Genomic DNA, 24,938 nt, shown 5'->3' with positions numbered 1-24,938 from the left:
AAGCAGAAATGAAACATTTAGGTATGCGGAGAAATTGTTGCCTGTTCTAGGATCATACTTAATCTAACAATGGTATGCATGTTTGTTTCTTAGTCTGCTATTTCATTAGTGTGAATTCTTTTTCATTCAGCTGATGAGTTGTGTGATTTTTTTTTTGTTATTGCAGAAAACTGATTGGGAGGTGGCCATCAAGAGTATCAACAAGAAGAATCTTTCCAAGTCCCAGATACTACTTGGCAAGGAAATTAAAATATTAAAGGTCTGCCTCTTTCTAAAAATGTTTTAGAACTGGAAGTTTAATTAAGGCAAAATAAGTATGCTGTAGACTTCTAAATTTTGGATTTTTGTTCAGTAAAGGTTGATGTTCAACTTTTTTTTTTTTTTATTGCCACGGGTTCAAAGGGGACTTTTGTTGCACACACTTGCTTAAGTATGTTATGTAAAGTAATGCAAAATGGCTGTACCATACTGCTTTCAGTCACAAATAACACAGACCTGAAAAATGTCTTTGGCTGTTTCATAACAAAGAATTCTACTGAATGGACTGGGGCTCTTATGGGTTAAACTAAACTGCCTTGCAGTTGTTTGATAGCTACTTAGACACATAGCATCCTGATGAGATAGCAGTTTCAACAAAACTGTAGCTAGGGTGTGGCAGAGGGGGCAGCAGTTCCCTGATGCATGCTCTGCAGTATAGAAAAGTGCTGATTGGTCCACTGATGGCACTGTAGAAAGGTAGGCTGATCAGATCTTGCAACTCAGCAATGCTAAGAACACAAAATAATGATGAGAGCTTGCACGCATGCCAGCATTCATCTAAGCAGCCACAGTTAACATTACTATTGCTCAAATTATTTAAAACAGCACCTGGGTGCTAGTTGGTGCTAATATACACATTTGCTACATTTTCTATAGAGAAAACATAGCTCTTTGTTTAGAACTGAAGACGTTTGTCCTTATGTCTGGATGATTTTTTTTTTTTTTTTTTGCTCAAGGATGCAGCATCAATTGAGGGAATGTCAAGGGTAGGAATTTTCCCAGCTACAGTTTTGAGTCCCGGTATTTGTAAAAGAACACTTTAAAGCCAGAAGCCAGGAATATGGCTAGAAATTGTGCATATAACAATTAATACCATTAGTGGTGAATATAATGTTATAAGCAGGAAAATCACAACATCTGTGTCCCTTACAGAGCAGGAGTATTTCCTGACTAAACTCCATGATGTAAAATTCAGTGCAAGTATAACTGTTATGGGTAATTTTAAGTATCCAAACAGTGAATGGGTAAACTACTTAGCATCAAGTAAATATGCCAGATATTAGTAGACTGTGTTAATTGAACAGTTTGTAACAAAGAGAATGAAATCCAGCTAGGGATAGCATTAGGTTACATACCATCCTGACATGGCTTGGCCGTTTCAGTACTCCAGCTGTAGTTGTACCGTCTGTAATTAGCATAGATAATATCATCATCTTAACTCAAGAGTAAAATCAAACTTAAGTTTAAGTAAGTTGTCCTTCCTATTCTTCTGCTATTTACCATTATAAACTATGATGCAATAAGTAATGTAATTATGAAAACAGACTGAGATATTATTCTCAGTGAAGCAAATAAGTTTGTGCTGGATAATATCAGTGAGATTTTGATAAGAAGTCTGTCTTCAATAACTAATAGGACAGATGCTGCAGACAGTAAGACTTCTTCACCGATTAAACTTTCCCAGGCTATCAGTCACACACTCATTTCTCATAATGCATCTCTGCTTTTTTTCAGTCACTTGCCAAATGATAGTTTTCATTATGAAGTAATGGCCTGGGGCTACCGTTTAAAAACAAAAATCAAGTTGTTTGAGGGGTATAGAGTGAGTTTGCATTCTCTTTTTTATGTTACATTTCTCCCTCTTGCTGCATTTTTTCTTCATCTTTTCTTCAATTCTGATGACTAATTTTGTTTCTTTATTCCCCCAGTGCTAGGCTTAGGCCCACCATTTTCTTCCTCAGGGTCCACTACTTTATTTAGAAAATTTGCCAAAGGTAGAACATGTTTGATTATCATCTGGGATCACAACATGACACTTTCATAGACTGTATGGTGCTAGAGCAGAAAGTTCTATACCCCAAAAGCAGTACAGGTTCATTTAACTTCAAAAACTGTTTCTTTTCTACCTCTGCGGAAGTCCTCTAGTTTATGGATTTGTCCCTCAGTGACATGGAGCTGGCCTATTTCATATTCTTTTTTTTTGAACAACTTTTTATTTGAATTTACAACCAGAGTTAACAATCATAACAACTGTACCTGCTTGAAACAACATAAAAGAGAAGTAAAAAGCCAAAGAAACAAGAAGAATTCAACTGTGCACAACTATAAACAATCATCCATTGGCATAGGAACATTAAATAACAGTAAGGAATCTGTAACATAACAATTATCAGACCACAGAGCCTTTACAAAATATTTAAAGTCATCCCAAAATGGTAAGGCAACTCTACATTCAATAAACATATGGACCCAGTTAGCTTCCAATAATTCATCAAATCACCAGCATTTTAATTCTTTGTTCTTTGAAATAATAGCTATTTTATGAGGAGTGAAAAAACTTCTATTTAAAAATTTCCAGGTATTTAACTTCCAATAGAGAAAGGATGCGGTATTATTCACTGATTTTAATAACAATATCTTATTATCAGCTGATAAAGATTTGTTTACTTCTGTACAGTAGTCCCAAAAGGTTAAATCGAATGCTAAGAATTCATCTTGCAGGATTTTATATATGATAGAACTACATAATTTATGGTCCCTACTTGTCAAGTTATTACATATTAACAGTTGTAGCATTTTTGGCAAAGCAGTTTTGTCTCTGAATTTATTGATAATTGTAATTTATTATCAACAAACTGTCATAAAGTTTGTAATGTCAACCAGTTATCTTGTATAACATTGTATCTAGCTAAACGTATGTTTGCTGGGTGTACTTTTTTATTATCTAAAATTGATACCAGAATTTTAAATTATCTTTAAAATTTAGCATTTTATTTATATTAAAGGACTCTAAGCAATCTGGAGTGTTTGCAGTAGAAAAGATAAGAAAAAGTAATTGTTTAATGCTATAGTTACTTTCTATTACAGTTTTAAAGGAAATAAATATTAGATTGATATCATTTGTAAGATGATTGAGCTTCTTGTTATATAGACAATAATACCGCAGTATCCAATATATTTTACTAATTCCTAACAAGGAGTCTATTTGAGTTTTATAATTACTGCTAGATATTATATAAGTTTCATGTAGTTGTTTCCAACTTGAGGTATAAGTAGCACTTAACCAGTGTAAGACTGTGTTGATAATAGTAGAGTTTGAGTACATTTCAGTGTTAGGGAGGCCAGTTCCTCCATCATTCCAACCTCTTATATTTTAATTTTAAGCTATTCTCTGTTTTTGAGAAAATCAAAGGAACTTAATTAGTATGGTATTTATTTGCATGAAGTATTTTTTGGAGGGATTAGAGTTAAATATTGTGTATAAAGTAGACATTTTGGTAGAATGGTCATTTTTATTAATGTGAGTCTGTCTTCCATGGAGAAAAATATTTTATTCCAATTATTTATTAGTTTACTAGTTATATTTATTAGGTTTGTATAGTTTAGAAGTATAGTTTCTTTCCATGTGGGCTTTATGCTGATTCCTAAGTATTACATTGTTTTATTTTCCCAATTAAAGTTTTTTTTATTTTGTAGGTTCTTATTTGTTTTTTATTGATTAATAATGTTTCAATTTTGTTTTGATTAAATTTTAGACTTGAGACTTTTTCAAGTAAATTAATTGATTCGATGATATATTGTAAAGAAGAGTCAATATCTTCACTTGTTAAAAGGATATCATCTGCAAACAGATGAATTTTTAAACAGTGATCTCTATTTTTAGAAAATCCTTTTATATATTATTATTGTTTCTTATATAAGCGGCAAAAGGTTCTATTGACAGGGCAAATAGTAAGGGTGATAATGGACAGCCTTGCTTTGTACCTTTAGTTATTTTAAATGGTGATGATAAACAAGATCCTATTTTAACATATGCTGGAGAATCTTTATATAATTTTAGTATTAAATTAATGAAATCTAGGGGGAAGTTATATCCTTAGAAAATTTTATGTGAATATGCCCAGCTAATTGAAACAAAGACTTTTTCAATATCTAAACTAATAATAGTTGTTTTTAGTTTTATTAGCAATATCAATGAGGGAAAGTAATTTAATTATATTGTCCTGTACTTTTCTGTGTAATATAAATCCAGTTTGATCATAATGTATAACACTGGGCAATATATCGTTTAACCTCTCAACCAATACGGACATAAACATTTTATAATCAATGTTTAGCAAAGAAATAAGATGATAGGAGGAGCATAATTGTGATTTCTTGCATTGTTTTAAAATTGGGGAAGTCAAGGAATATCTCAAAGAAGGGGGTACTTTCAAATCATTTTTAATTATAGAGAAAGCACTTAATATTTTTAAAGTTGAGTCTGGGAAAATTTTATATATTTCTGGAATTGTACCATCTTACTTTATTAGTTTTGAGGCTTTTAATCTGGTGATACTGGTTTATTTAATATTTTATTTTGTTGTTTTGATAATTTGTTATTTATATTTTGGAGAAATGTATCCATTATGGTGTTATTCTGTAAATCAAGGTTTACCTCATTAATTGATTCATAATATTTTTAAATCTGTTGTTTTTTAATGGAGCCATTAACTGTGTATTTGATTTCATTAATACAATTTAAGTTATTAACTTGCTTGGTTCTAATGGCTAATTTATGTATTTACAGAATAAGACTGTAATTTGAATCTCTCCATGTTTATTGAGACCTTATGATTTAAAATGTCAATATATTTTTGATTTAAGATTGATAGTTCTGCACATGTGGTTTTATCAATATGGTTTAAATTTGATTTTAATTTATCTGTTTTGGTTTGCAATTCCATTAACTCCCTACCTCATTCTTTCCACTTTAAAAAGTACCAATTCTTTATCTTACCATAGAGGCAAACTTTTAAATCATCCCATAATATGGTGTCAGTTACCTTGCCATTGCTATTAAATTCCAAAAATGTGTTTATTTCATTTAAAACCCAGTCTTTAAAACCTGTGATTTTTATTATGTAAGCTGGAATTCTTTGCCAAAAAACTAAGTCATTATTACTTGTTTTGAGGTTAAAAGTAAGGACATTATAGTCAGAGAGTGGACATGCCGGTATTAAGACTTCTGTTATTTTGAAGTATGAATTATTAGAAATAAATAATTTATGTTCATTTGGGTTCCAAATCTAAAGGAATAGGTATAGTCAAGGCAATTTGTCTCTCTTAGATCATAAATATCTCTTAAGATTCATTGAAGAAATGAAGTGATTCACTTTTTTTGGATTGTGCTGATAATTTGGGCTTTTTAATTCTGGATGTATCCCTATCTATTAATAAACAGTTAAAATCACCAGTTAAAATAATTTCACCTCTAGCATCGAAAGTTATAGTATCTAAATATTTATTTACAAATCTAGATCCTAAGCCAGGTGTCCAGTAAGAGTTGATCAATGTATAACATTTCTTATTCGTTTGTAATACTGCTAGACACATCATTCCATCCTTATCAGCAAAAGTACTAATAATTTTGGGCATGGTAAAATAGTTTTTCCACAATGTAAGAGTTCCTCTCTTTTTGCTTTTGTAACAGGAAGCTACTAGTACAGAATACTCCTTAAAAGACAATTTGTCTAAATCTTCTTTAAGTAAATGAGTCTCTTGCAAAAAGATTATATGAGCTTTATGCATTTTTATAAATTTAAGTAAACTAGCTCTTTTTATGTCGTTATTAAGGCCATTGACATTAAGTGATAAGCATGTAAATTCCATCATGAGTTTGAAATATGTTTAGAACATCTGTAATGTGATTTACACAGTGACCTATTATAGCCTATAAAGTAGTTTATCATGGATGAAATGATGAATTTAACTTTTGAACTATGAAACAAAATTCTAAATACAAAGACATACATGGAACAATGCGTTCCTGGTTTGATTAAAAGGTTAATCAAACCACTCTCTATCCAAATCCTACACACCAGATTCATTTTTTTCAGCTTCTACATTAAATGAAATTAAATTATTTAACCATTTAACTATAAAATTGTAGTAACCCAAACAGTTGTGACTCAGATGCTGTATATTATCTAGACCATATTTCTAAAAAGTTTAATTTTAGACCCATATCTCTGTGAAATCAACTTATTATTTGTCAGTGTCAAAATTAAAACAGCTTTATAACAAATTTCATAAATGATCGCAAATTTGAATTTTGCTTTAACTTTCACCAAAATAAGAAAGTTTTCCAGTAAAGGTTGATTCATATAAACATTTGATGTTGAAATCAAAGTTTGACATTCAATATTGAATATTATGTTGTAGTGCTTCTAGGGAAGTTTGTCTTTTTAAGTGTCTACCTCAGTGTTACACTTCTGTAGAGGCTAATTTAATAGCCAAGAACCTGGGAGCTCAAAGAAAAATTTGAACTAGTCATTCACTTTTATATGTAACTAATTAAATACAATTTTCCTACTATTTTGCAAAAATTATATCTGTAAGTATGATGTCTAGGACTTAGCAACTCTTCATATTACAAAAACTTGACCCTCTTCAATTTCAGCATATCACAAAATGTCACTTTTAGTGTATATCTGACCCAGTGTGTACAATAACTGTGGCCTCCTCCAAAGTCGTTTACTTGTACAACTCAAGTATTGTATATAATAATTCTGTCCATGTCTCATCACCATGATCCTTGATTGATTATAATATACATTTTTTAGGAGCAAGGTTTATTTAACATCTAATGGATCTTTAAATATTGTTTTAATGCAACTTCACCTCTTCTAAATAGCTATTGTCAGAATTACCTATTCAGAGGATGCAATTATTCTGTACTGCATAAACTATATGATTCTTAGAAAATGCATACTTTCTAATTATGTTTTCTACCCATATGGAACATATAGCTTTCTTAAAAAAAAGGGGGTGGTCTAAGGCTTACTACTGGTAAGCAGCGGCAAACTATGAATCACTATAAAATTTATATTACAGACCAGCAACATGTGAGGCATATTAGTATTATTGAGAGCTCACTTGTTAGGTAAACAAAAAATGAGTAGAATAGTTATTATACTACTAAAATAGTACTTAAAAACATCACTAAGTATGGAGTATTCATTTTGTCACTAACTATATCTGGTGTAGTACTGGGACTAGAAACCTAAAATATCTGTACACTGACAAGGGAAAATGCCTGAAATTCTTATACTCAATATTAATGTAAGCTAAAATAATCAACTGATTTTGATGTTGTCCATCATTCGATGTTTGGAACCCCTTTATTATATCATAAAGTGCCTTTAGTGAAGTATATAAACTTTTATTATTTGATTATATAACTGTTTTAGCTCTAACTTTAAGTCTCTAGTGTGCATAATAATTTTCCATGTAAAATGGAAATAGTTTAATGTGTGCCAAAGATGTGTGCTCAGTGTTGGGCTAGTGATAATCCAGAAGTCAGAAATAGTATTTTAGATTGGGCAACACCAGCAATCAATATATTGTCAATATGTCACGGCTTTACTGTGTAAATCATGTTTCCCAATACATTTTTAGTACTAGGGCCAGGTAATCTGTCAGCTAACAAGTGTGTAGGCATTTAGCAATCAAGAGTATGCTGCCAGAAACAACTTAACAGATCCTATTCATAGTGCTACTGTAAGACATTAAGAGAAAGTTAGACAACTCTGAAAACCTACTAAGCCAACTAGAGTTATATAACTTAAACACGAAATCTGTAGCACTAAATCAAAGCATACTGTATCAGATTTCCTATTTATCTAAGTCATTATATAGTAAATGGTAGCGTTCAGACATTATACAAAACTTGAGGCCATTGTGAGTATGGCAAAAATAATATTACAGTGGCTTTATATATTCCATTCATGATATAATATGATCCAACAGATTTTTATGTCTATTAGACAAGTGTTAACTGGTGCCACCAGCTATATCATTTCAACAGTACCATTTTCTTATGTCTGTGATTCTCCTGTAATTAAAAAGTCCTTGTGTTCTTTACTTTTATATTTTTCTATATACTGTGTCTCTCAAAAGTGGTTTTCTGACCTCCGATCTCTGTCACATTGTTTATCTTTCTTTAGATGCAATTCTTAGCCTTATTTTGGCATTTATCTTTTAAAATAACTGGCTTATGCCATTGAAACCAGCTTCTTGATCTCACTGTGCAGCAGTTTTAACATTCCATGTGTTTAGCGTGGGGTTAAAGGTTGCCAGTGACTTCCTGATGCTGCAGCTTGATGCCAGAAGTGACAGTGCTGACAAAAAAAAAGCATGGGCAGCTTGCTCATAGGTAGGTACTAGGCTATCATTCCCTAGGGCCTATACAAGCCTAGCCAAAATGGCATCCTGGCTTTCGCCATACAAGAAAATTATTTTCCTATGCCCCTGTCGAGCAGAGCCACAGAGGATTGTGAGCCTAAATCACCTCAAAAGAGTTTTTTAATGTTAACAAATATATCTATAACAAAGCAAACCAAGGAGCTGTCACGGCACCAAAATTACCAAGGGGTAGTCCACAGGAAACGTATGATGCAAAATAACGTCCAAGATGCGGATAGATATATAAAAATAACAGCTTTTATTAACATAGGTGAGCGCTTTCGCTGAATAGCTTCATCAGACCTTATAACCACAAAAGACATTGAATTCTTTTATACACATAATCAAAAAAGCCTGCCTAAAAATCAATTAAATAATTCACGTTCTTAAAGAGAAAACGCACCAAAGCTAATCAGGAGCAGAATACTAACATAATACATAAGAGAATAAATACAAAAGCTATATGTATGTATATGAACATAGAATATATACCTTAAAAAACTGCACATAAGTATTATATTAAAAAATATATATGCATAAAAATAAAACACACAAATACATCAACAGCAACCATGTTCATACTAAAACTATTTATGCAGTCTCCTCCTGCTCAAGGCAGGTTTAATCAATGCTTTTTCATTCAGCCCGAGACCTCTATCTGCTTGTAATGTAATGATCCAGCAATTTTCTCTATACTCTGTATATGTCCTAACATCACCTTCTCTTAGACTAACATTAATAGATTCAATAACTCTAAAGCTAAAGGTATGTTGTGGGCCGAGGCTATTGACATGTTTAGACAGAGCATTATTCGGGAAGTTCTTCCTGATGTTATATAAATGCTCTCTCATCCTATCTCTTAACACTCTATCTGTTTTTCCTACATAAAATGCACGACAATAGCTACACTCTGCAAGATAAACCACATGTGAGGTCATACAATTGTGATATCCTCTAAACTTAAAGCTCTTATGCAGATCAGGATGAGGGAAATCTTCCCTGATGTTTATATAACCACAAAAACTGCACGAACCACAAGGTTCAGTATGGCCAAAGTCCATCCTAACCTTACTCTGATGACTATTACATAGCATCCTCTTGAGGTTCTTGTGATTCTTAAATCTAAATCTCGGCGTCTCACCTACAATATTCCTAATATTTTCATTGACCAACAATATCGGCCAATGTTGCTGGAAAAGAACATGAATTATTTAATTGATTTTAGGCTGGCTTTTTTGATTATGTGTATAAAAGAATTCAATGTCTTTTGTGGTTATAAGGTCTGATGAAAGCGAAAGCGATTACCTAAGTTAATAAAAGCTGTTATTTTTATATATCTATCCGCATCTTGGACGTTATTTTGCATCATACGTTTCTTGTGGACTATCCCTTGGTAATTTTGGTGCCGTGACAGCTCCTTGGTTTGCTTTGTTATAGATATATTTGTTGGCAACTTGGTTATACTTACCACGGAGCTTTTCTACCTGGGACTGTTGGTGCTGTTTTCTTTGAGCATTCTACTTTTATTTAAATCAACGGAATTTTATCTTGCAGAGTGTAGCTACTGTCGTGCATTTTATGTAGGAAAAACAGATAGAGTGTTAAGAGATAGGATGAGAGAGCATTTATATAACATCAGGAAGAACTTCCCGAATAATGCTCTGTCTAAACATGTCAATAGCCTCGGCCCACAACATACCTTTAGCTTTAGAGTTATTGAATCTATTAATGTTAATCTAAGAGAAGGTGATGTTTGGACATATACAGAGTATAGAGAAAATTGCTGGATCATTACATTACAAGCAGATAGAGGTCTCGGGCTGAATGAAAAAGCATCGATTAAACCTGCCTTGAGCAGGAGGAGACTGCATAAATAGTTTTAGTGTGAACATGGTTGCTGTTGATGTATTTGTGTGTTTTATTTTTATGCATATATATTTTTTAATATAATACTTATATGTGCAGTTTTTTAAGGTATATATTCTATGTTCATATACATACATATAGCTTTTATATTTATTCTCTTATGTATTACGTTAGTATTCTGTTCCTGATTAGCTTTGGTGCGTTTTTTCTTTAAGAACGTGAATTATTTAATTGATTTTTAGGTGAGCTTTTTTGATTATGTGTATAAAAGAATTCAATGTCTTTTGTGGTTATAAGGTCTGATGAAGCTATTCAGCGAAAGCGCTCACCTATGTTAATAAAAGCTGTTATTTTTATATATCTATCCGCATCTTGGACGTTATTTTGCATCATACGTTTCCTTTGGACTATCCCTTGGTAATTTTGGTGCCGTGACAGCTCCTTGGTTTGCTTTGTTATAGATATATTTTTTGGCAACTTGGTTATACTTACCACGGAGCTTTTCTACCTGGGACTGTTGGTGCTGTTTTCTTTGAGCATTCTACTTATTTTATTTAAATCAACAGACTCGGGGGACATGGCTACAGAAAACTTCACTGATATTGTACTTGACTATGTTCCAGCTGGAGAGGTGAATACCGGCAATATGAATCAATCAGAGGCTGCTTTGCCCGAGAGGAGGCGTAGCCCATGTGTCGTTACACTCTCTGATAGGTTTGAACAGTACCTGGTCAGAGATCATTTTAGTTTGTGGGGAACTGATTGTTGTGCAACTGAGGAAGATGGTTTTAAATCAATGGAGTAGTTAGAAAGTGTACGCTCGCATATTGATGAACTTGAGTTCTTGTTCCTACGCTATAAGCGACTACAACTACAGCGTCTACATTTCGAAGCGTGTCTCAGCAGGAAAATTGTACCTCGTGGACTGCGAGTCCTAAATATGCCCAACCAAGGCTCACAATACCCTGAGCTTTTGGCACGTTGGCAGAAATTAAATCTCGAGGTGAGTGCCAGTTATAGGATGCTACTCATAAACTTTTTCAAGCCTGAAGAGGAGCGTTTACATGCCCTCCTAATTCAAAAACAAACTGATCTTTTTTTGCGTTATAGTGCAGACATTTATGCTTCGCTCTTTGTAAGACTCTTGGACAATGTAGCTGTTTTTGAATGGAACTTAATACTCCAGAAAAAAACTAAAATTATTAGAGACTCTACTGATTTTAAGGCAGGTCATGTGTTCTTATGGCCTCGTACTGGACATTCTGTTAGTGATGGTGTTTCTAAGTTTGATAGGAATTGTACAAATAATGTAGTTGATTCAACTAAAAGTGTGTCTGTGGGGAAAGGGTTAGATACTGTTTCTAATTGTAATAATGTTCAAAAAGCTGTAAATGCCATTAACTCATTTATCCCTGCATCAGTCGAAGCTACTACTTCTGTACCAGATGGCAATAATGAGTGCAGTTCAGAGTGTTTTAGAGATGATTTGTCATCAGTTAGTAAGCAGAATATACACGACAAGCCATTAGATGCCCATCCTCATAGTATTGATAAGAATGATGGGAATGTTATCAAGAGTCAGTCGAATCTTTACCCGCAAGTTGTATTAAAAACTTTGGATATGAGCAATATGCAATCAGTTGTTGAACAGGTCGTCAGACCCAAAGTCTTTGGTACTAGAATGGACACTTCCGTGTTGCATTCTAAAAATGTAGAGACTCCTGATAACCAACTCCCTTTTCCATTACCTGTTCGGGTGAACAGGGGAGGGGGAAGGGGCAGGTCTACCAGCAGAAACAGACACAAGAGGAAGTTGTCAGGGGAGTTACATTCCAATCAGAATTTAAAGAAAATGTGGGGCAAGACACCAACTCACTAATTTATAACATTTCCAGTTATACTCTAACACGAGATGAGTGCAATGTTTTACATAAAGGTTTGAACTTTATACCCTCTCGACCAAGTTATTTGGCAGATACTATTCTAGATTTGAAATTGTTTTGCAGAGATGTCATGTTAAAATTTATTTATGGCAACTCGAATAGTAATATAGAAGGTAGTGCAAGGCCTGGTTTAGATTTGAGGAGACCAAGTAGTTTCATACCTCTTAACCATCCCTTGGTGGAGGCCTACTGTAAGTTAACTGAAGATTCAATATTTCGGTTTCATAACGACAGAGTAGATGGTCTAAGGGCCACGTTGAAACATAATCTGACATTTAAGGAAAGGAAAGCACTTTCTGCCTTACAGAGTAATGACACTTTAGTGATCTGACCTGCCGATAAAGGCGGACGGATAGTCTTGATGGACACTGTTAAGTATGAGAGCGCAATGTTCAGGATGCTTGACGATGCAATTTTTTATCAGAAAATTGACGCCCTTGATGTACATAGAGTTATTAATAGAGTCAAGGATGACATGATTGATATCAGAAAAGCTAGTTTAGTTTCTGAAGATATGTTTAAGTTTCTTAATGTGGATAATCCTTTGATTCCTATTATTCAGGGACTCCCTAAGATACACAAACATCCTATATACCCCCCAATGAGACCCATAGTGGCAGGAAGTGGTTGGGTAACAGAACCACTCTCTCTTTATGTAGAAAAATATTTACGACCCATTATTAGTTTAAATCCCACAGTTCTGAAAGATACGAAGCAGTTTCTGATTGATCTTTATCAGTATTTAAAAGATGTTTCAGATCCAAGCAACATAGCTTTTGTTACTATGGACGTAACATCCCTATTTACCATGATACCAAATGATTACGGTGTTCAGTCTGTCAAGAAATATTTGAGTGCACATAGTGATTACTCGACAGTGCAGATAGATCTTATCTGTTTCTTTTTAGAAACAGTACTCAGTAATAATGTGTTCATCTTTGGTCAAGCTTTTTATCTACAGAAACATGGTGTAGCTATGGGCACTTCTTGTGCCAGTAGCTACGCCAATATGTTCCTAGCCCAATGGGAGGATGAGGTATTATTTTCACAACCTCATTTCAAGGACAATGTTCTTTTTTATAGGTGTTTTGTTGATGATTTGTTTATTTTATGGGGAGGTTCACAGCAATTATTTAATGAGTTCTTTGAATCAGCTAATAGACTGACCCACTGTTTGAATTTTACTTATAAGTTTTCGTTTGATTTTATTGAATTTTTAGATGTTTTTGTTCAGAAGTTTGATTCAGGCATTATTAACACAGGTGTTTTTCGGAAACCCTGTTATAAGAACTCCCTTCTTTTTAGGACAAGCATGCATCCGGGTTATGTGTTCAAGAATTTGATTAGAGGCCAAGGTATTAGAGTGTCCAGGATGAATCCTTTGGACTTAGGCTTCCAATGTGAACTGATTACGATACACGACAACCTCTTAGAGAGGGGTTATTCTCACATAGAGTTACAAAGACAATGGGAAGATCTTGTCCATTTGAGGGAGACGAGAGCGAAACCTTTCTTTAGTGCTAGTGTTTCGCCCATTGTACCTTTTAGTAATAGAATTGCCAGGACTGTTCAAATTCCCTTATATTATTCTAGTGACGTCAAGTATGTCACTAAACTTTTCCAGCAACATTGGCCGATATTGTTGGTCAATGAAAATATTGGGAATATTGTAGGTGAGACGCCGAGATTTAGATTTAAGAATCAGAAGAACCTCAAGAGGATGCTATGTAATAGTCATCAGAGTAAGGTTAGGATGGACTTTGGCCATACTGAACCTTGTGGTTCGTGCAGTTTTTGTGGTTATATAAACATCAGGGAAGATTTCCCTCTTCCTGATCTGCATAAGAGCTTTAAGTTTAGAGGATATCACAATTGTATGACCTCACATGTGGTTTATCTTGCCGAGTGTAGCTATTGTCGTGCATTTTATGTAGGAAAAACAGATAGAGTGTTAAGAGATAGGATGAGAGAGCATTTATATAACATCAGGAAGAACTTCCCGAATAATGCTCTGTCTAAACATGTCAATAGCCTCGGCCCACAACATACCTTTAGCTTTAGAGTTATTGACTCTATTAATGTTAGTCTAAGAGAAGGTGATGTTAGGACATATACAGAGTATAGAGAAAATTGCTGGATCATTACATTACAAGCAGATAGAGGTCTCGGGCTGAATGAAAAAGCATTGATTAAACCTGCCTTGAGCAGGAGGAGACTGCATAAATAGTTTTAGTATGAGTATGGTTGCTGTTGATGTATTTGTGTGTTTTATTTTTATGCATATATATTTTTTAATATAATACTTATATGTGCAGTTTTTTAAGGTATATATTCTATGTTCATATACATACATATAGCTTTTGTATTTATTCTCCTTTGTATTACGTTAGTATTCTGTTCCTGATTAGCTTTGGTGCGTTTTCTCTTTAAGAACGTGAATTATTTAATTGATTTTTAGGCAGGCTTTTTTGATTATGTGTATAAAATAATTCAATGTCTTTTGTGATTATAAGGTCTGATGAAGCTATTCAGCGAAAGCGCTCACCTATGTTAATAAAAGCTGTTATTTTTATATATCTATCCGCATCTTGGACGTTATTTTGCATCATACGTTTCCTGTGGACTATCCCTTGGTAATTTTGGTGCCGTGACAGCTCCTTGGTTTGCTTTGTTATAGACATATTTGTTGGCAACTTGTTTATACTTACCACGGAGATTGTCTACCTGGGACTGTTGGTGCTGTTTTCTTTGAGTTTTTTAATGTTGTTAAGTGGGAAAATTGAGTAGAAGGCTCAAGCTATCACGATGATAATGCGCAACACTTGTAAACCCAGGAGAAATGACAAAAAACAACCAGATACAGTAATAAATGAATAAAACATATTTATGCTATTTTTAAGTCAAAACAGCATGTAGAAGGCTCGAGCATTCACAGTAATGATGCGCAACACTCACAAACCCAGGGGGAATGACAAAACCAACCAAATACAATAACAAATGAATGATATGTTTATACTATTTTTTATGTCAAAACAGCATATAGAAGGCTCAAGCTGTCACAGTGATGATACACAACATTCACAACCCAGGAGGAATGACAAAACTAACCAAATACAGTGATACATGAATAATACATGTTTATGCCATTTTATATGTCAAAGCAGACCAGTACAACCCTAATCACATCTTTTATGCTACCTACTACCAAGGCATGAAGAGAAAAAAAAAAAAGTAAACCCTTCTATTCCCTTAATAGAGAGCATCTTGGTCATACTTAGACAAAATGCATGTTTATTTTGTTAAATACTAAAACGTGCTGTGCCAACCTTTACATCTACATTTATTTTATGGCAAAATGTTTTATTTTTATACAGACAAGTGTATCATAGAAGGCTGTCTATTCCCAGGTCAGCTTTAATTGTATATTTTTATCAGAACTACAGAGACTAAACATATATAGACAGTCTTTATATATATATATATATATATATATATATATATATATATATATATATTTTTTTTTTTTTTTGTCCCCCCCCCCATTTAATAGTTCTTAGAAAAGTATACAGATATAAATAATTGAGGAAATAAGAAAGAAGGGAGCGGGAGAAGGAGGACAGAAAAGGAGGAGCACAAGAAGAAGAGAAGAAATGAAAAAGAGAAAGGGAAAAAAATATTATTTACCTTTTTAAGAACCATCAGGATTTAATGCAGAGAAGCAATACAATCAAAGTCCAAACAGTTCAAAATCCTATAACAAGTTAATTTATCTTTTAGTTTTTTATTTGATCCTTCTTTAACAGACCATCTGTTTTTAGTTGCATGTCTCTTCAGATTTGTGCTGACCAGTCCATTTCATCAGTATCTGTTAATAAATTTCTCTTTTGGATAAAGTCCATGGCTTCTTGCAGAGAGTTAAAGATTTTTTCACCATCTGTCAGAAATAATTTAATTCTAGCTGGAAACAAAACCTGTGCTTTAATGTTCATAGGTTCACAGGTGTGTATTAGGCTAATGGCCCTGGAGCCTTTACAAGCCTAGCCCATAGAATTACCCTGGCATTGTGCCACCCGGCCTTAGATGTTCTTCGTGTTTCACTGTTGCAGTCATCACATTTGGGTTATCCCTCCCAGGGTAGCCCTCAACCGGCCAGAATACTAGAGACTTAGTATTTCTGCGTCGGTTCCTGTTGCTTGAGGAATGATGTCAGGTCGTCAGTAGTATAAAGTAAGGCAGCTGGCGGCATTACATCAGTCTTTCTTGCTGTGGAGTCCGAAGCAGAATCAGTTCGCACGATTGCCGGTTGGCCGCTACCTGAGTTTTCTTCTACTGAATTGAAGTTGAAGTATTCTAAAGCTAAGTACCCCATTGGGGATCCTTTTTTCTTGCACTAACTGATGTCAGAAAAAGTTAATAATTGTCTAGCCTGTGGAAAACAAATACCATACCGAGACTTCCACTCTTACTGCGTCACTTGTTTAGGCCCAGACCACGACGTCCCCTGTTGTTGCTTCTGTGCTTTGTTCAACGCCAGAACTATCCATCGTCGGGCCCTTATTGTAGCCAAATGTTTTTGCGTATAGTCTTCGAATTCCGATATGGCTTTAGTAAGCCATCCGACAGCAGATCTTCCATAAAAACTTAAAGATAAAGATCGAGACAAACTGCACAGGTGCAAACCTACCGATGATGCTTTCGTTAAGCTAGTTGTCAGTTCTCTGGTACTCAGTGAGGCACTTTCGCAGCCCCTGATGCCCACTTCTGTTGATTTGCAGGCCACTACTGAGACCCTTTCAGAGTCCGGTATGTTGCAGAGCTCTTCTTCGACTAAGGATCCTGCGGTCGTCTCTACCTTGGATGGGTCTGGAGCCACTGAGCAGGCACCGGCTTCCGAGGAAGTCCTTTGCACTATCGAATCTCGACACAAACCGACGTCTTCTTTCGTGACTACCATTCTTTCAAAAACGACCAAGTTTTTTAGGCCCAGGGTATGACCCACACCCAAGAAACCGACGACCCACTCTCAGGCGCCTGCTACCTTGCCTCAGTCTCAAATGCTTAAAATGGAAGACCTTATCATGCTGATTAGAGGAAGCCAAGCTACCCCCTCCGAAAGGAAAAGAGATCTGTCCCCTGTAGTTTTGTCTGAACAAGAGTCAGATGAATCTGATGCATCTGAATATGAAGACATGCAACCCCTCTCCACTTATGAGGATTCTGATGTAGAGGATTCCATTCCTTCAGCCTCTCCCCCAGAGGATTTTTCCTGTGGGGAAATCATGGATACTTTAAAGGAGCATTTTCAGTGGGGAGAGTCAGGACTACCCTCAGTCTAAAAAGAGACTCTGGGAATTCCTAGATTTTCTACAACACAGATCCTTGGCCATCCCCCAGTCCTGGATGTTGTGGAGGATGTTTTCCTCGAATCCAGCTTGACTCCTGACAGCCTACCTCCTGCTCCCAGAAAACCAGACTGGTACTGTAGAGTCCCTGACTCTCACAGATATCTTTTTAAATATCCTACAATTGACCCTGAGGTCATTTCTCAAGGGCAAAAAGGGATTAAAGCAACCTCTGCTAAGAATTCCATCCCCCTCAGACAGGGATTCCCGAGCATTGGACAGTTGGACAGATGGGGTAAAAAAGTATACACCTCAGCTACTCTAGCTATCAGGGCACCAAATTGTCAGCTCCATATGCTAAAATGTATTTTTATTTATTTATTTTATTTTATTTTACATTTGTTGACCCGGAGAAGCCGACTGGATACAAGTCCATTTTCAGTGGAGGCCTGGGGAGAAAAGCTCTAAGAGTACAATTTATTACAGACAAAAATGTAAAGACAAGACTTTGCTATACAGTATTTCTTAAAAGATAGGATACATGATTTTGTTACTATATAATATTAGCTTTTGAAGATAAAGCATGACATTCTTGGAATAGTATACTTTCAAAGGAAAAAAAAGCGAAGAAGAAAAGATCCATGAGAGCAGTTGTTTCTGATATAGATGTGAAGGACATCAATATCATACAGAATGTTTTAAACGTTAGGATACGTATGTTTGGTACTATAGGTACTACCTTTAGGAGATAGTGGAAAGCACAACATTCCTGTGATAGTTTACAGTAACTACTAGAGAGTCAGGATGCGCAGCTGTTTAACAGTGTTAAGTGGGTACAGAGTTCTGATTTGGTTGGTTTGACAGTCTTAATTAAGTAAGATGAAATTTCAGAAATGAGATATTAGCCAAGGGGGATGCAAGAGCATAGTCTGTTATTCATGAAGTGAGTTTTGACTAGTTTCTTGAACTGGGTTGGGGATGTGCTTTCAGTTATATGGGCAGGAAAGGAGTTCCACGTTTTTGATATATAGTGGCTGTAGACAGACTTACCAGCCTCATTGTTATATTTGGTTACTTTGAGGAGGTTTTGTGTGCTAGACTTTAAGGTTCTGGTAGTGGTATAGGGTTGAAGAGATTTTGTAGGGCTGGGGTGTTGACAGAGTAATGTATTATTTTGTGGGCTAATGCTAGTTGATTGAGTTGAAGTGGTAGTGGCAGTTCCAGCCAGCTGAGTTTTTTTAGGCAGTTGCAGTGGTGTGTTCTGATAAGTGAGGTTGTAGTGAATTTAGCTATCTTATTGTAACAACTATCAAGTTTGTTTAGGTCAGATTTGAAGAGATTTGTAAGTATGGGGGAGACATACAATAAGGTGGATAATAGGTGAGTCCTGGCAATTGCAATTTTGGAGTGGTCGGTGAGAATTTTTTTATTGTGATATAGTAGAGCAAGTTTTTTATGTACTTTTTTTATGGTTATGGAAATATGTATGTCAAATCTAAGGTGATTATCTATTTATACCCCTAGCAGCTTGGTATGATTGGTGGGGGTGATTGTAGTATTGTTATTAGAGGAGATGATGAAACTATCGGAGTGAGGTGTGGTTCTGTGGGAGCTAAAGAGTAGTAGTTTTGTTTTACCTGAGTTCAGAATGAGGTTTTGTTTGGTGATCCAGTTTTCTGCTAGGGAAAAACATTCTTCTGTTTGGAAGTGAAGGAGGTCAATTGTTTTGGCTGTGCATATTATGGTGGTATCATCTGCATACTGTACTATTGAGGCTTTGGGAATATTGGATGGGAGCTGGTTGGTGAAGAGGGTAAAAAGCAGTGGTCCCAGGATGGAGTCTTGGGATACTCTAGGGAGACTGGTAGGGAGGGAGAAAGTTGGTCTAACTAAAATTTCAGCAACATACCCTGGAACTCCTCAAACAAAAAATGACTTCCTTTCCTGCTTGTGCAAATCTAAAGAGTTACAAGAGTTAATGCATTCTACAAGTCAGGTAATTAAACACATCTTGCACTGTGGTTTTGATGCCCTATAGCTTCTTGCAGGGCAGCAGTCACTGGATCTGTCATTAGAAAGCATGCATGGCTTAAGGAACAGCCCCTGCCAGACCATGGCAAATCTAAATTGTTGGATGCCCCCTCGCACAAAGGCAGAAGAGGTCTTAAAAAGATGGAGAAAAAAGAAAAATCTATGCAGACAGTTAAATATTTCTTACAGGTCCAGCCACCCAGGTTCAGCAGGCATTGTCCCACCAAGCACTGGTCCTGTCCTGCTCCCACTAAGCCAGTCCAGCCCAGGCCCCGGGGAACCCCAGACAGCAGCCACAGGGAATGCAGAGATCTAAGCAGTGGACTATCTCCACTTCAAAACCAGGGAGTTCTAAGCCACCCCCTTATGGTAAGAACTCACATTGACTCACCTTCCCCACCCCCTCTCTCTGCCCACTTTCACTTACCCCTAGGAGGAAAACTCTCCTTTCACACAAGCACCTGGGACACCATTACCAATGACCACTGGGTTCTCAACATAGTGTCTTAGGAATACAAATTTTCCTTCCACACCATTCCAATCTCAAAAAGGTTCCCAGATCTACCTCCAAACCAGTGGGCAGAGGCTCAAAAGCAAATCCTTTCCCTACTTTCTATGAGGGCAGTAGAGCACGTTCCTGCAGAACAGATAGGCCAAGATTTTACTCCAGACTTTTTCTGGTGTCCAGAAAAGAGGGCATTTGGCGCCCCATCCTCGATCTAGCAATTCTAAACACCTTCCTGGTGATCCCAAAATTCAAAATGCTCACTCCCCAGCCGCTGCTACCCATGCTCTACAAGGATGCTTGGCTAGCCACTCTAGATCTAAAAGAGGCTTACCTCCACATTCCTGTCAGGGAATCATGCAGGAAATATCTCCGTTTCAGGGCAGGATCTTAACACTTTCAGTTCTCTGTGCTTCCCTTTGGCTTATCTACTGCTCACAGTGTTTTCACAAAATGTCTGGCTGTGGCCATTGCCTTTTGCAGACAAAGGAATATCTAGATTTACCCATAGTTAGACGACTGCCTTATCCAGGCAGACAGCCAGGAAGAGCTGCTCAGGCACTTGGCCTATGTAAAGACCATACTAACCTCTCTATGGTACACAATCAATGAAAAGAAATCCAAACAGGTGCCCACCCAAAGGATCATCTTCCTGGGAGCAAGCCTGTACTCAGCATCCCAGATGGCATTTTTTACACCAGAAAAATAAGCCTACTTATCTCAACTAGCCACCAGACACCAGTTGTTTGCAAGGAAGTTCCTGCAAGCTCTGGGGTTCATGGCATCTTGTATACTACTCATTCCGTATGCCAGACTACATATGAGTAAACTTCAGTGGTACCTAAAAAGCCTTTGGTGTCAACACTCTCAAGACCTGTAGACTCTTGCACCTATAATTCCTTGCCTCAGAAAAGATTTTCTTTGGTGTGGAACAGCATGTTCCCATAACAAGGGACTATCTTTCTCACCACCCCCGCCGCCCAGACCCTCACCACAGGTGCATCAGACTATGCTTGGGGTACATACCTGGATGTCAGGTGCATACAAGGCCAACGGAGCCCACATCAAATCCCTCTGCACATCAGCCAAAAAGAGATGATTGCTGTCCAGCACGCCTTGATAACTTTCAAGCCCCTTCTCTCCCCAGGGTCTCTTCTGATCAAAACGGACAACACCACTGGGATGTGGTATATCAACAAGCAGGGAGGGACTCACTCCTACGCTCTATGCAGACTGGCTATGACCCTTTGGCACACAGCCTCTGCCATGCAACTGCACCTGTTAGCACAATTCCTACCAGGTTCTCTCAACTGTCTGTGAGACTAATTAAGCAGAAATCTTCTGGACCCACACGAGTGGCAGCTCAACAGAAGAACCTTCACCCTAATAACTCATAAATGGGCCCCGAAGGTCAACCTCTTTGCCTCCCACACCAACCATCAGCTCAGCAAATTCTGCACCAGGGAGCATCACTGCATGGCTTGGAAAGTGGATGCCTTGTCCTTCCCCTGGGTCATTCTAAAGGTCTATGCCTTTCCTCCAATACCTCTCATCCCCAGGGCACTGCTCAAAATAAAGGAGGAAAAAACAAGGACAATTCTTATAGCTCCAGACTGGCCTTGCCAGCACTGGTACCCTTGCTGCGCAGCCTGTCCCCACTGCCACCATGGCATCTTCCTCCGATTCCAAACCTCCTGACCCAGAGGGAAGGGGAATTCATGCATCCCTAATTGCAGACACTCAATTTGGCAGTTTGGCTTATTCCCTAAACCCAGGACAATCTGCCAACCTCAGTAAACAGGTTCTAGATTTTATACGTAAGGTCAAATGCCCTAGCACTAGAAATTCTTATGCTGACAAATGGAAAAGTTTCTGCACCTGTATGCAGGCTAAAGGAGCCAATACAGCACAGCCCTCCCTCCCTCTCATCCTGGATTACTTAGCTGACCTACTACACAGTGGCCTCTCTTTCTCCTCTATAAAAATTCATGCCTCTGCTATCTTTGCTTATTTCCCCACTGAGCAGCCCCTTTTCTCACACCCTTTGTTCAAGCAGTTCCTAAGAGGGGCTAGAAACTTGAGGCCACCCAGAAGAGCACCAACCCCAGCTTGGGACCTTAACTTTGTGTTGGAAAAGCTCACCCTGCCCCCTTTCGAACCAGCTTCTTCTGCAGGGCTAAAATTTTCCCTTGGAAGACAGCTTTTTTTCTGGCTGTCCTGAGGTTGCGCTCCCTAAGCGTAGGAAGGATAAGGAAACAAGCCCCCAGCTTAGGGCCTCGGATGGCAATTGTACTTCATCTGCCAGTCCCTCAAGGCTCGTTATCGCTGAGGAAGGCAAGGAACTTTTGCAGCCCCCTTCTGTGACTGAGGTGGTGGCACAGGCCTCTGTCGAGACCAGTCTGGAGTCCATCATGCCATTGTGTTCCTCAACTTCTGCACAGGCCTTGATCCTTAGTTTGTTGCTCAGATATGGGGTCACTCAAAAGATCTTGGCTTCCAACCAGCGATCTTTTACCGGCAATGTTCCTTTGTGGTGTCAGCCTGCATCAGTTCATCCTTACAGAGACACTGGCTTCAGGATTGTGAAAGTACCTAGGCTGAAGACCAGAGATACCTCTAAGAAGGGTTCTACTAGAGGCCTTGTGCCTAAGCCTACCAGCTCCCATGCACAGGGATATCAGCAAGACCTGGTGAGGTTAGCTGAAGATCTTATCTCTATAGTCAGAGCTGAGCAACCCCCTTTGGGGTCTTCCCTAGAGAAAAGGAAGAAGGATTCTGCCTCTGAAGTTTTGTCTGAGCCTCCTGATTTTGATGAGGATTCTGACCAGGAGGAATCTGCCTTTGAGGAGGGACCCTTCCTTACTTCTTTTGAAAATTCAGATTCAGAAGAGAATCTGTCTTCAGCTTCTCCTCCTGAAGACATCACCTTTGTGGAAACTCTCCATGCCATAAGGGGACATTTCCAATGGGAGGCCCAAGAATACCCACAATCAAAAAAGAGGGTTAGTGAGTTTCTTGACCTCTCAGAACACAAATCTTTGGCTATCCCTTCTGTGCTGGAGGTTGTAGAAAATGTTTTTTATGGATTTTTCCTTGAATCCATATTCTCTTCTTCCAGACCCTGGAAAACCAGACAGGTTTTACAGGGTGCTGGAGACTCATAAATACCTCTTTAAGAATCCTTCAGCTGATCCAGAGGTTGTCGCTCCAGGAACCAAAGGAGCAAAGGCTAGCTCTTCAAAACATTCTTTACCCACTGACAAAGAAAATGGGGCCTTTGATAGGTTTGGTAAAAAAAAAGTTTACACTTCTGTTACCGTAGCCATGAAGGCCCTTAACTGCCAGTTTCATATGATCAGATACCAACAAAATATTTTAGATCAAATTAAGCAAAAGATATCTTCTCAGGAGGACTTGAACATTTCCAGGGAATTGTTGGTTTTTGCTGTTCTAGCTCCTAAGTGGCTAGACACTCTACACTGTGGCTGTGATGCTGTTTAGGCCTCCAGCTGAGGTGCAGTCTCTGGTTCCATCATTAGAAGGCATGCTTGGCTTAGGGAGCATACCCTTCCAGACCATGTCAAGTCCAACCTTCTGGATGCACTCCTGGATAAGGACTTCCTCTTTGGGCCAAAAGCTGAGACTGTGCTCAAAAAGATGAAAGATAAAGCAAAATCTAATCAAACTGTTAAAGACTTCCTCCAAGTTCAGCCTTCTAGTTTAGTAGCATTTTCCCACTAAACACAGGTCCTTTCCTTCTTGGTCAGAAAGCAGGAGAAAAGACCTCAAAGGCAGCACCAAAGGCCCTGGCAGTGGTCCTCGGAAACACCCAGGCAGGGGAGTTCTAGGCCACAGGGTCCTGACAGAGAGCAGCAATGACTCTCCCATTCCCCTCCCCTTGCCCTCACCCTCTCCAAAAAAAGATGGGAGAAAGACTATGAGGAAGATAATCCATGTTCAAAGAAAATTGGTCCCTCATCACTTTAGGCAAGTGGGTTCTGAATATTATCTCAAATGGTTACAGGCTCACTTTCAAAGAGCCATTAAGATACTGAGGTTTCCCAGATGTTCCACAAAGTCAAAGAGAGGCCCATTCTCAAATTCTCAATGTGTGCTCACAAGTCTCAGTGGAACTAGTCCCAGAACACCAAAAAGGAAAGTTGTTCTATTCCAGACAATTTCTGGTTCCCAGAAAGGAAGGCCTTGGTGCCCTATTCTAGACCTCTCCATCTTCAGTCAGTCCCTTCTTGTACCAAAATTCAAAATGTAGATTCTTCAAAAGCTTCTACTCATGATCGCTCTCCAGGTCTTAATGGTCACCCAGGATCTTAAGGATGCTTACTTGCACATTTCTATAGAGAAATCATGCAGATGCTTTCTACGTTTCAGAGCAGGTACCAGTCACTTTCAATTCTCTGCACTGTCCTTTGGCTTGCCTACTGCGTCCAAAGTTTTTACAAAGTGCTTAGCCCCTGTGATTTCCCTCTGCAGAACAAGAGGAGTCCAAATTTATCCTTATCTAGAAGACTTCCATATTCAAACCAAGAGTCTGTCAAGGCCCCTCAGGGATCTGGCCTTTGCTCAGAACCTCCTCAACTCCTTGTGGTTCACCATAAATCTATGCAAATCCAACAGAGACCCATTCACCATGATAGATGTTCTTCATGTTTCACTTTTGCAGTCTTGACTTGAGGAACTTCCTGTTGTGAAAGCCCTTGTCATGCCTGACTGTCCTAAGGCTGGCAGACGCCCTAACTGATGTCATGG

At 37.5% G+C, this 24,938-nt stretch overlaps 1 protein-coding gene across 1 annotated transcript in view; it reads left to right on the top strand.

Moving 5' to 3' along the window:
* ULK2 (unc-51 like autophagy activating kinase 2) overlaps positions 1-24,938 on the top strand; it is a 711,692-nt gene that overhangs the window by 101,750 nt on the left and 585,004 nt on the right. Inside the window, exon 3 of the mRNA XM_044054320.1 lies at positions 167-259. Within this exon, the coding sequence (XP_043910255.1) occupies positions 167-259 (93 nt within the window). The remainder of the gene's footprint in view (positions 1-166; positions 260-24,938) is intronic.

This window comes from Protopterus annectens, chromosome 13.part0 (genome assembly GCF_019279795.1).
Source record: "Protopterus annectens isolate FY-2018-M chromosome 13.part0, PAN1.0, whole genome shotgun sequence".
In the NCBI taxonomy this organism is placed as follows: Eukaryota; Metazoa; Chordata; order Ceratodontiformes; family Protopteridae; genus Protopterus; species Protopterus annectens.
The sequence above is the reverse complement of the archived record's forward strand: the minus strand, read 5'-3'. Positions and strand labels throughout refer to the sequence as shown.